Source organism: Lucilia cuprina, chromosome 3 (assembly GCF_022045245.1).
Source record: "Lucilia cuprina isolate Lc7/37 chromosome 3, ASM2204524v1, whole genome shotgun sequence".
Classification (NCBI taxonomy): domain Eukaryota; kingdom Metazoa; phylum Arthropoda; class Insecta; order Diptera; family Calliphoridae; genus Lucilia; species Lucilia cuprina.
The window spans coordinates 57,968,567-57,979,953 of record NC_060951.1 but is presented as its reverse complement, the minus strand read 5'-3'; the positions used below and the strand labels follow the sequence as shown (position 1 = coordinate 57,979,953).

The window sequence follows — 11,387 nt, the reverse complement described above, 5'->3', positions numbered from 1 at the left end:
TTTTAGCATAAAGTGGGTCAAAACACTAAAAAGATTTAAAATTCATTTTATAACAAACTGCCTACGAAAACAGAAAAATATGGTAAGAACATAATATCTACTTATATATGGCTGGCAAGTGCAAACAAAGCTTTTAAGATTTGATAAACAAACACGAAAAAATATATATTAAGAAAAAAAGAACAAGGAACAAAATCCCAAGAAAAACTGAAAAAGTTATTTGCGTCAACAACAAACAGCAGCTACAAAATGTAACAGCAAAATAAGTTCAGCATTAACAACAACAGCAGTTGTAAAAGAAGAAAAAATATCAAAACAGCAACGACAGCAGCAGAATCAAAAGCAACAACAACCATATTGGGCCAATATTTGCTGTAGTCAAAAGGCAATATAAATACCTGCACAGCCATAAACTATGGACTTTCAGCAAAAAGTTTTCAACATTTGCATACAACACATCACATCAAACACACTCAGCACGGTGCCACAAACAACTCAGGAATCAAGAATCCATAATAAATACGAAAGCACAAACAAACAACACACTGTTCAAAAACTTTATCAAACCCACAACAACCCAACCAACCTACACCAACCCACCAAACTTTGCCGACAAATTACGTTAACAGTAGCAACAGCGTGACAGCAGGGTAGGCGGGCAGTTAGCCAGTAGCAGCAGCAACATGAAAAGTTTAGTTTTCAAATCTCTAATGCTGATAATGGTTTTACAAGATGTTACAACAGTTTTAGCTAAACCAACAACTAAGGTATGATTGACTGAACGAATGAGTGAACATTTAGATTTGTTGAATAGTTTTTGGCTTAAGACCATGGAGTGTGTTTAAGAAGAATATTGTGGTTTTTTTTCCTTCTGCAAAATATCAATCAAAATTATATGGATTTAAGTAAACAAATCTATAAAATTGTGGTTTAGGGAAAAAGTGATTTCTTTGTGAATGAGAAAAGTGTGTTAGTGATTATGTACTTCCATATGTTTGTTGGTAGTGTTATAGTCTGTCAAGGGTTGTACTGGACACAATCAAATGTTAAAAGAGAGCACAATTTTCTTTGTATCTGATAAAACATAAATCCTTTTTCTTAACTAACTAATTACCTAATATTAGTGTTTTAAATTTGGGTTTTAAATGACCAGTAGTAACTTTTGAAGTGCAACAAAAACTTTTTCCAAAAACATACTTTCTTGTTCCAAACTTACTAATTAACCTTCTACAAGTGATTACTATTTGAGTTTATAGTGAATAGTGCAGTAACTAGTAAACAGAAACTTCAAAAAAAAAAACTTCCAAAAAAGTGAAAAAGAAGTAGAATTTAATGGAAGTACTGAAAAAACTAAAGAAGTTATAATTTTAACACAGGCTTGTCATAAGAGGGATGTCCTTTTTATTTAAATCGAAGTTCATCACATCTGAAGTAATTTTTATGTTCTTTTTTAAGAAGCTATCGGCAAGTGAAATTACACGCATTTATCAATTAACTCCAAAATAAAATTAGTTTAATTCAGAAGATTGTAGTACAAACAAATATACCTTAAATATAAAAAATAGGATTCTTATCGCCTCTTTGGACGTCAAAAAACATCGCTTCCACAAAATCACTTAGAGCTACTTTTGAAGTGGTGATAAATGAAATTCTTTTGGAATTCGTGCGATTTTTGAATGGACGAATGTCGATTTGCGAAGTTGAAGGCCTCAGATACCCAAGTATCCAGCTCTATAAAGACTACCTTTTTAAAACACTTCAATTTAAACAGACGCAGTCTTTTCGATATTTTTTGAATTTGGACCTCATTAACCGCAAGCGGCATGTCCAGAGTTTGTACCAAATTTTATAAATCGGAAACTATTGTCTACAGCAATTCTTTATCCAACTTTGTCTATTTTCTTTCTGCAGGTATTTCACAATAATTTCGTGAAGTAAATTCTACTTCTTTTTAGCTTCTTTGGGAGTTCTTTTTATGCTGTTAGATTAAAAGCTATTTATCTAGTAATAATTATTTAAAAAGCATCACTGAGGCGAAATACTTTAAGGGATGAAAGTTTTTAGAAATTTTTAAAAATCTTCACTAATTCAATAAACATAAAAGCTTTAAAATTGTTGACATCCATTGAGCTAAATTCATCCAAAATATAACAGGCGAAATAATCAGTTTTTGTTGCGTACATTAAAATTATTGAATATAGTCGCTCGATATGAAAATGTATAAATCATTTTATGATAATAACTTGTACCTACTCAACAATTTACTTTTCAATGTTTACCGCTTACAGTCTGAATTACAAAGAATTATTAGTGACACAATATGTTATATAACTACTTATATATAAACCAAAAATAGACGCAGAGGATGTATCCTTGAAGACATTTTTTTCTCTGAAACAAAACTACTCACATAACTGCTTTCATAAAGGCAATCGTACTTACCCCACTCCCTATTTGTAAGCATAGGTGGTTAATACTTAACTCTGAATGTCAAAATGTATAAAATTAAAAAAAAATAAAAAATCTTTTTATTTCATTTGCAAATAAGAAATAAACCTTTCCTCCATCCCAACAATAGCGTATTTATTAAATGTTTCTATTGTTTCCTATTCGCAGGCACCCATCATGACTGTTGACAAGACACAACCACTCTACGAATTACAATTGGCCGTTTGGCCAACAGATGTTGATGATATTATTGAAGCGGTTATGCCACCAAACAATGAAATTCCCCAGCACACGTTAATAGAACAGCCAGTGGTTGTTATGCCTGACATGGACTATACACAAAATGATGATGATGATAATGGAATAATCACTGATAATTTTGCCGATGATGATGAAGACCTAGATGTTGTTTATGATCCCACTAGTGATTTGTGGCCAATAATTACGGGTGAACCAGAGGCCAGCAAACCAACCGACGAAGTAATTGTATTGGAAAATTATCATCATAAATATGACAATGGCAGTGAGGAATATAAGTAAGAGTTTAGAGTTTTTTCTACTAACAGACTTGTGGTAACATTGATTGATTGTCTGTTGGAATGTATTTGTTTTTTTTTTTTTCTTTCAGGTTAGTGTTAAGTAATGGCATGGTCAATTATCAGCGCATAGATCATGTCTTGGTGAAAGGTGTTTGGAGGCCAGTACAACAGGGTTATTATACTGTACCCTCGATGGCGGGTACAAGAGAATCATATCAGACAACTTATTATCGTGCTGATACAAATGGTTATAATGTCTATAAAAGTATGTTTTTGGTAGTTGCTGTTGCGTTGGTTGTTAGAAAATTATTGATTTCATTGTTGTTTCTTTTTTTTAGCTGAAAGAAGTCCCCGTAATCCTGCTTATGATATATATTTACAATATGCCAAGGAACAAGATGCCAAACTGCAAGGAAATTGATTATTTTTCTTTTTTAAATAGAATCAAATTATAGAAAATATAAAGAAATAAATGAAGTCGATTTAAATTTAAATATTTAGAAGAAGAAATGTTTTTGTCATTAACTTTTATTTCAATTGCATTGCACAGTGTTTTGTTTTGAAAATAATTCGGTATTTCTTTACAACCGGAAAGGTTTTGTGGAGTTGAACGATATAGTCATATAATTTAGTATCACAACAACTAGTAGCCCACACGGCAGAGTTTCGGACTTTATCTTGCCCCGGTTATTGGATTGGTCCCTTCGGTGTGTAGATGGTGGATGTGGTAATAAAGCCAAACTCGGTGGGATCAATTATTCGTTAACAGACTGGTGTTGTTGCCGATAAGACAACAGATATGTGTATAATCTAATGCTATATATACACGGTTGTTAGTTCTTACATCGTTGGTAGTAAAATGCGCAAAAAATGTGTAATAATACTGTCAACTTACAAATTTTATCTTGCAATATTTTCGGTAATGCTTTTATTGACAACGTTGTAAGATCTGACAACTTTGTATCACAGATTTAAGGACTAACTATGGAATCAATGTTTCAGTTCAAATGTATTGAAAAAAATAACAAATGATAATGTATAGTCGGGCATTGCTGACCATATGATACTCTACTCCATTGAGGATCTATATATAAAACAAGTTAAATTTCTATATTCGGCTGTGCCGAATCTTATATACCATTCACCAAGTATGTTTTAAAATACAGTTTTTATTTATCTTGTATCTCTGCACACATGTCACACATAACATACACACAAACAAATATAACATGTAGCAGAAAGAAATATTAACCGTTGTACTGTACTAAAACCGTTAAACTGTATTACCACCCTCAAACAAATATGAGCTCTATTACCAACATATTACTGCTTTATCTCCTTGTTGTTGCTTTTATGCTTTTATTAATAATTTGTTGAGGAAATTTTCAGAGGTAGTCTCAGATTTTTATCCATATCTCAGTTATTTATGGACCGATTTTGCTGATTTTCAATAGGAAACTTCTAGAAAGCATGTCTGACAGAATTATTGAAGATTTGGATATCGAAGATATCTGGAGCCTTCAGAAAATTGATTTCAACAGACAGACGGACATGGCTTAAACGAATCCGCTATCTATAAGGAACCAGAATATATATACTTTATAGGGTCGGAAAATGATATTATAAAAATTACAAACGGAATGATAAACTTATATATACCCTTCTCACGAAGGTGAAGAGTATAAAAAGATTTTCAACAAACAACAATTTCACTTTCTTAAAATGCTTTAAGTCAAATAAGTTGTTATATTTTACAAAACTACAATTTCACTTCCAAACAAGTTCCAAGAAAATAACATATAAATGAAATCTTGAGAATGACTTCAAAAGTAGTGAATTTAGAATCAAATAAAAAGGACATCCCTCCTATGTCAAGCCTGTGTTAAAATCATCACCTCTTCAGGTCTTTTTCAGCACTTTCATGGAGGAAATTCCGCTTCTTTTTAAGTTCTTTCTTCGCTTCTACATATAGAGGCTAATCTAAATAATAGAGCTAACTATTTTCAATCAGTTTCGTATCTTTCAATTTGCGACCTGTTGCGTGCGCTACAGATGGACGAAAATACTTCTGAGCCGATGAGTGTAAGACCAATATTGTTGAATGTTACAAACATCAGGACAAAGACAATATTTCGGTGTAGGGTATAAATGTAAAATTTTTGTTTATTTTTGGCTCTTCCTATATGTTTTGTAAAATAAAAATATTTAAAAAATAACAACTATGTAATTGACCTATTTAAAATTTAACAGGTTACTCTACTTCTTATTATATTGTCATAAAGCCATTATATTTCGTATTCTAAATAAAAATTGTATAAAAGCATTAAAAATTTGTAATCATTTAAAAAAAATCGCTATAAACCTGAATAAACGTAAGTAAATACAATGTTAACAACGTTTTAAAGATTTAAGATAAAAATATGTATAAAACGCAAATTTCACTCATTCTTTAACGTTGTTTCATTTAGATTTTGAAAATAAAACTTTATACCTACGTAGTATATTGTTGTGCATAATATTTCAATAAAATCATACAACTTGTAACAAAACTGAAATAACTCTAAAGAAAACAGCAACACTTTTAGATTATGATTAGTTTGTTTTAGGCCATAAATATGAATCACTCTTTAGAATATTATAAAAATGATAACAACAATAGCAACGTGAAATAACAAATGTAACAACAACCAAAAACCCCACATAAAACGTTTGCCGCAATCAAAAATAAAGAATAAATAATAAAACGAAAAGTATAAAAACAATCCCCAAAATAAGCATTTAACTGCTGAAATCATGAAAACATTTATAAGATTTTGAAATGAGTCGTCTTAAACAAAAGAATCTTCAAAATGAATTCATTCACATACAACAAAGTCTTTATAGTTATTATTAGATGTTTTTTGTTTGTTGCTTCTTCATGTTGTTATATTTTGTTTTTGCAAAAAGATATGAAATTTTATGTTTATGCGTACGTTTGAATGAATTTTTGGATCTAAAATAAAAAAAGTATTAAAACTAAAAACAAAAAGAAAATAGATGTTGTTCTTTTATAGGCTTAATTTTAATAAATAATTCATAAAGTATGGCTTGAAAAATACACGTATGTTTTGTCAGTACTTTAAAATAATCATTTCCAAAAAGAAGATTGTTATACAGACGGTAAAAAAAATTTAATTGGCCTAAACGTTTTTATTAATAAATAGCTGTCAGAGTTCCTTGTTGTAAATACAATCCGTTACTTTCTGTTTGTACAAAATAATTAAGATAAACTTGGCCGAACCCATTACCAATAAGGCGCTTAGCGAAATCTAACTGTCTAATATTATGCAGAATTATTTACCCAGCAAAAACTTACATTAAAACGTCATAAGAATTTTAATACGGTGATGTCATAGGAAACAAGTACTTAACATTATCGCTTGCAAATCGCTACTTAAATAAGTACTTACAAATGAGGAGTTGAAAATATATAGTTGATTAGTTAGTTATAAAGTTATTTAGTTAGTTAATTAGTTAGTTAGTTAGTTAGTTAGTTAATTAGTTAGTTGGTTGGTTGGTTGATTGATCTGAGAAACACTACTACCTATATCGAATCCACCATCTCCGATTCAATTAAACTTACATATATTCAGTACTTTCGTACCTAATTATATGTAAGTCATTATAAAAATACTTAAAAGTAATGCAGGCGGTTCGTAGTAGTCAATAAAAAACAAGTGTTAATATAAGTACAAGCCATTGAATGACGACTTATATTCGATTAACTCTGAAACAAAATTTCTAAAAGATTTCAAAGAATTTTTTAAATATTTTTTTATATTTCTTTACCCAGCTGAGAATTGCAAAATAATGAAAAATACTTTAAATTAAACAAAAAGTACTCGTACATTATACTCATAAAATATATTAAAATAAAACATTAAAATCCCTAATGAATTAATTGTTTTAAGGTCTGTTTTGAATAAAAAATAAGCAAGTAAGAGTTAAATATTCAGCTAGGCCGAATCTTATATACCTTAAAGCCTAGTTTATGGACGGATTTTCCTGAACATTGCTACAATGTCTCCTATGAGTTATAAACATTTTTACAATGAGATATATACCTTACTTGTATAGGTTCTAAAAAAATCAAGTTTGTTACAAATGGAAGATCCAACTGAATATAAACTCCAATACTATGTTCATGACTGTAAATTATGAAAGAAAACAAATGAACAGTCAGACATACACGTATAACAAGGAATTATATTATAAAAAATGTATAAAATAACCCAACAAACACGTTCAATTTGTCCCTCAAAGGTAATTATGAAAATTGAAAGGTTAAAAATTTGAGAATAAATAAAGATTTAAAAAAATTTTTTTGAAACAGTTTGATATATCGTAACAAGTATAATTCTACTCTCAATTGCAAGTTCGCCGGGCTATAACAAAATGTGTGTGTGTGTGAATTTATGAATGGCTGAGTGGTTTTAAACGTAAGAGTCTGAAGTGTTAAGAGTATTGAAAATGACTCTTAAATTTGTAAAACTTTTTATTAAAAAAATGAACAAGTCTTTTCTGTTTTTATTTTATAAATAAATTTTAAAAATTTGTGGCAAATTTTGTACTTTTTGTAGTTGAAGCTATTAGTAAATATGATTATAGGACTTCGATAAACACAAAAACAAAAATTTAATGGATATTTTCATAAAACCATATGTGTATTTTATAGAATTTAAATTTTTACCATGAAATTATAAGTACATACGTAATTTTATGAATCTTAATAAGATGAGTTTGAAGTAGACAACTTCATACATATAATTATTAATTGGAGTAAAATATTAAAAAATATTTAAAATAAAATAAACATATGCATGTTTATAAACACTCAAAAAAATATAAACTTTAACTGCACACGTTTTATTTTCTGCAGATTGTGGGAAAACCCCATTAAAAAAAATTTATTTGAGTTAATAAATTCTTTTGCCTCTTGCTTATTATTAATTTATAGGGGTTTGTCATTTTTTAAAAAACGAATTTTATACCTTTATGTGGAAGTGTTAATTTTAGCTTTAAACTAATTATATTGCATACCTGTGGTATTGATTTCGTAATAAAGATTTTTTCAGTTTTTATATTCGTATTTATCATGAAACAAACATTCAACATTAAAAACCCGTTTAAACATTCAACTAATGCTTGTTCGATAAAAAGGCCCATTCATTATTTAATACGGGTTTTAAAGAATTTAAATGTTGTTTTTATACCCTTCACCTTCGTGAGAAGGGTATATATAAGTTTGTCATTCCGTTTGTAATTTCTATAATATAATTTTCCGACCCTATAAAGTATATATATTCTGGATCCTTATAGGTAGCGGAGATGATTAAGCCATGTCCGTCCGTCTGTCTGTCTGTCTGTCTGTCTGTCTGTCTGTCCGTCTGTCTGTATGTTTGTTGAAATCAGTTTTTAGAAGACCCCAGATATCTGCGAGATCCGAATCTTCCATAATTCTATCAGACATACGACCGGCAAGAACGCTATTTAAAATCAGCAAAATCGGTCCATAAATAACGGAGATATGAGCAAAAAACCGAGACAACCTCTGAAAATTTCATATAAAATTTAGATTTTTTATTCATGCTCAGACAGAAACTGCAAAAAACAAAAACAAAATACATAACAATACGGTAAATATTGTTATTGTAATTTGTTTATAAAAGCAAAGCAGAGCAAGAGCAGCAGAGCAAGAGTAGCAGAGCGAGAGCAGCACTAATGTTTTGTTATTGGCTAGAAATATGAAATTAAGTATGTAGAGCCTGGATTAAGTGAGAACCTATAAAAGGGGACTTTCTGGTACTTTTTCGTTCTTCAAAAGGTATTTTTTGAAATTTCTATAATATTGAACCTAGAAACATGAAATTAAGTATGCATGGCCCGGATTAAGTTAGGACCCAAACAAGGGGAGTTTTTGGTACTTTTTCGTTTTTCAAAAGGCACTTCTTGCAATTTCTACAATATTGAACCTAGAAACATGTAATTAAGTATGTATGGCCCGGATTAAGTGAGGACCCATAAAAGGGGATTTTTTGGTACTTTTTCGTTGTTCAAAAGGTACTTTTTGCAATTTCTACAATATTGAACCTAGAAACATGTAATTAAGTATGTATGGCCCGGATTAAGTGAGGACCCATACAAGGGGACTTTTTGGTACTTTTTCGTTTTTCAAAAGGTACTTTTTGCAATTTCTACGATATTAAACCTAGAAACATGTAATTATGTATGTATGGCCGGATTAAGTAAGGACCCATAAAAGGGGACTTATTGGTACTTTTTCGTTTTTCAAAAGGTACTTTTTGCAATTTCTACGATATTAAACTTAGAAACATGTAATTAAGTATGTATGGCCAGGATTAAGTGAGGACCCATGAAAGGGTACTTTTTGGTACTTTTTCATTCTTCAAAAGGTACTTTTTGAAATTTCTATAATATTGAACCTAGAAACATGTTATTAAGTTCGTATATCCCGGATTAAGTGAGAACCAGTAAAAGGGGACTTCTTGGTACTTTTTCGTTCTTCAAAAGGTACTTTTTACAATTTCTACAATATTGAACCTAGGAACATGTAATTAAGTTTGTATGGCCCGAATTAACTGAGGACCCATAGATGGGGACTTTTTGGTACTTTTTCGTTCTTCAAAAGGTACAAAAGCCTTTAAACACATCATGGTGAAGGGTATATAAGATTCGGCACAGCCGAATATAGAACTCTTACTTGTTTTTTATAAAATTTAACACATTCTTACAAACACACATTAAATTCAATTCTACAATGAAAATATTTTATAAAAAAATTTTAATTAATTTGTTTTTATTTATAAATGACCCAATTTGAAGGAAGTATTTAATATCAAACAAATACTCATCTCTGAAATATTTTCCAGTAGTTTAAAAGGCAATCAATGACTATAGACAAAACTATAGACTAAACTATATACTAGTCTATAGACTAGACTATAGACTGGACTATAGACTGGACTATAGACTAGATTATAGATTATAGACAAGACTATAGACAAGACAATAGACTAGACTAGAGTAGACTATAGATTAGACTATAGATTAGACTATAGACTAGACTATAGACTAGACTATAAACTAGACTATAGACTAATCTGCAGACTAGACTATGGACTAATCTACAGACTAGACTATGGACTAGACTATAGACTAGACTATAGACTAGACTATAGACTAGACTATAGACTAGACTATAGACTAGACTATAGACTAGACTATAGACTAGACTATAGACTAGACTATAGACTAGACTATAGACTAGACTATAGACTAGACTAGACTATAGACTAGGCCATAGACTAGACTATAGACTAGACTATAGACTAGACTATAGACTAGACTATAGACTAGACTATAGACTAGACTATAGACTAGACTATAGACTAGACTATAGACTAGACTATAGACTAGACTATAGACTAGACTATAAACTAGACTATAGACTAGACTATAGACTAGACTATAGACTAGACTATAGACTAGACTATAGACTAGACTATAGACTAGACTATAGACTAGACTATAGACTAGACTATAGACTAGACTATAGACTAGACTATAGACTAGACTATAGACTAGACTATAGACTAGACTATAGACTAGACTATAGACTAGACTATAGACTAGACTATAGACTAGACTATAGACTAGACTATAGACTAGACTATAGACAAGACTATAGACTAGACTATAGACTAGACTATAGACAAGACTATTGACTAGACTATAGACTAGACTATAGACTAGACTATAGACTAGACTATAGACTAGACTATAGACTAGACTATAGACTAGACTATAGACTAGACTATAGACTAGACTATAGACTAGACTATAGACTAGACTATAGACTAGACTATAGACTAGACTATAGACTAGACTAATGACTAGACTAATAACTACACTATAGACTAGACTATAGACGAGACTATAGACTAGACTATAGACTAGACTATAGACTAGACTACAGACTAGACTAAGACTAGACTATAGACTTGACTATAGACTAGACTATATACTAGACTATAGACTAGACTATATACTAGACTATAGACTAGACTATAAACTAAACTATATACTAGACTATAGGCTAGACTATAGACTAGACTATATACTAGACTATAGGCTAGACCATAGACTAGACTATAGACTAGTCTGTAGACTAGACGGAGTCAGAAGTCTGTGCAGCGTAATTTCTACACTATAAAGCTGAACTGCAGGGTAATTATGAGAAATTACACACAAACTTAGATACACACATTTTCACACGTACGATCGAACACACACTTCCAATCATACAAACATATTGATAAATAAAGACATGAATAATTAAAA

The 11,387-nt window shown here is 30.3% G+C and overlaps 1 protein-coding gene across 1 annotated transcript; it reads left to right on the top strand.

Moving 5' to 3' along the window:
* Positions 1-487: 487 nt before the first annotated feature.
* On the top strand, positions 488-3,481 carry LOC124418814. The gene is made up of 4 exons (XM_046946380.1): positions 488-767; positions 2,617-2,984; positions 3,077-3,252; positions 3,326-3,481. The coding sequence occupies exons 1-4, from the start codon at positions 684-686 to the stop codon at positions 3,406-3,408; spliced, it is 711 nt and encodes a 236-aa protein (XP_046802336.1). The 5' UTR covers positions 488-683; the 3' UTR covers positions 3,409-3,481.
* The last annotated feature ends 7,906 nt before the right edge of the window (positions 3,482-11,387 follow it).

Excerpts from the sequence above, each read along its gene's own strand:
- LOC124418814 (XM_046946380.1), top strand. The coding sequence starts at position 684 with ATGAAAAGTTTAGTTTTCAAATCTCTAATGCTGATAATGGTTTTACAA. Across the intron at positions 2,985-3,076 it reads AATGGCAGTGAGGAATATAA|GTTAGTGTTAAGTAATGGCA; the intron begins GTAAGAGTTTAG and ends TTTTTCTTTCAG. Across the intron at positions 3,253-3,325 it reads TGGTTATAATGTCTATAAAA|CTGAAAGAAGTCCCCGTAAT; the intron begins GTATGTTTTTGG and ends TCTTTTTTTTAG.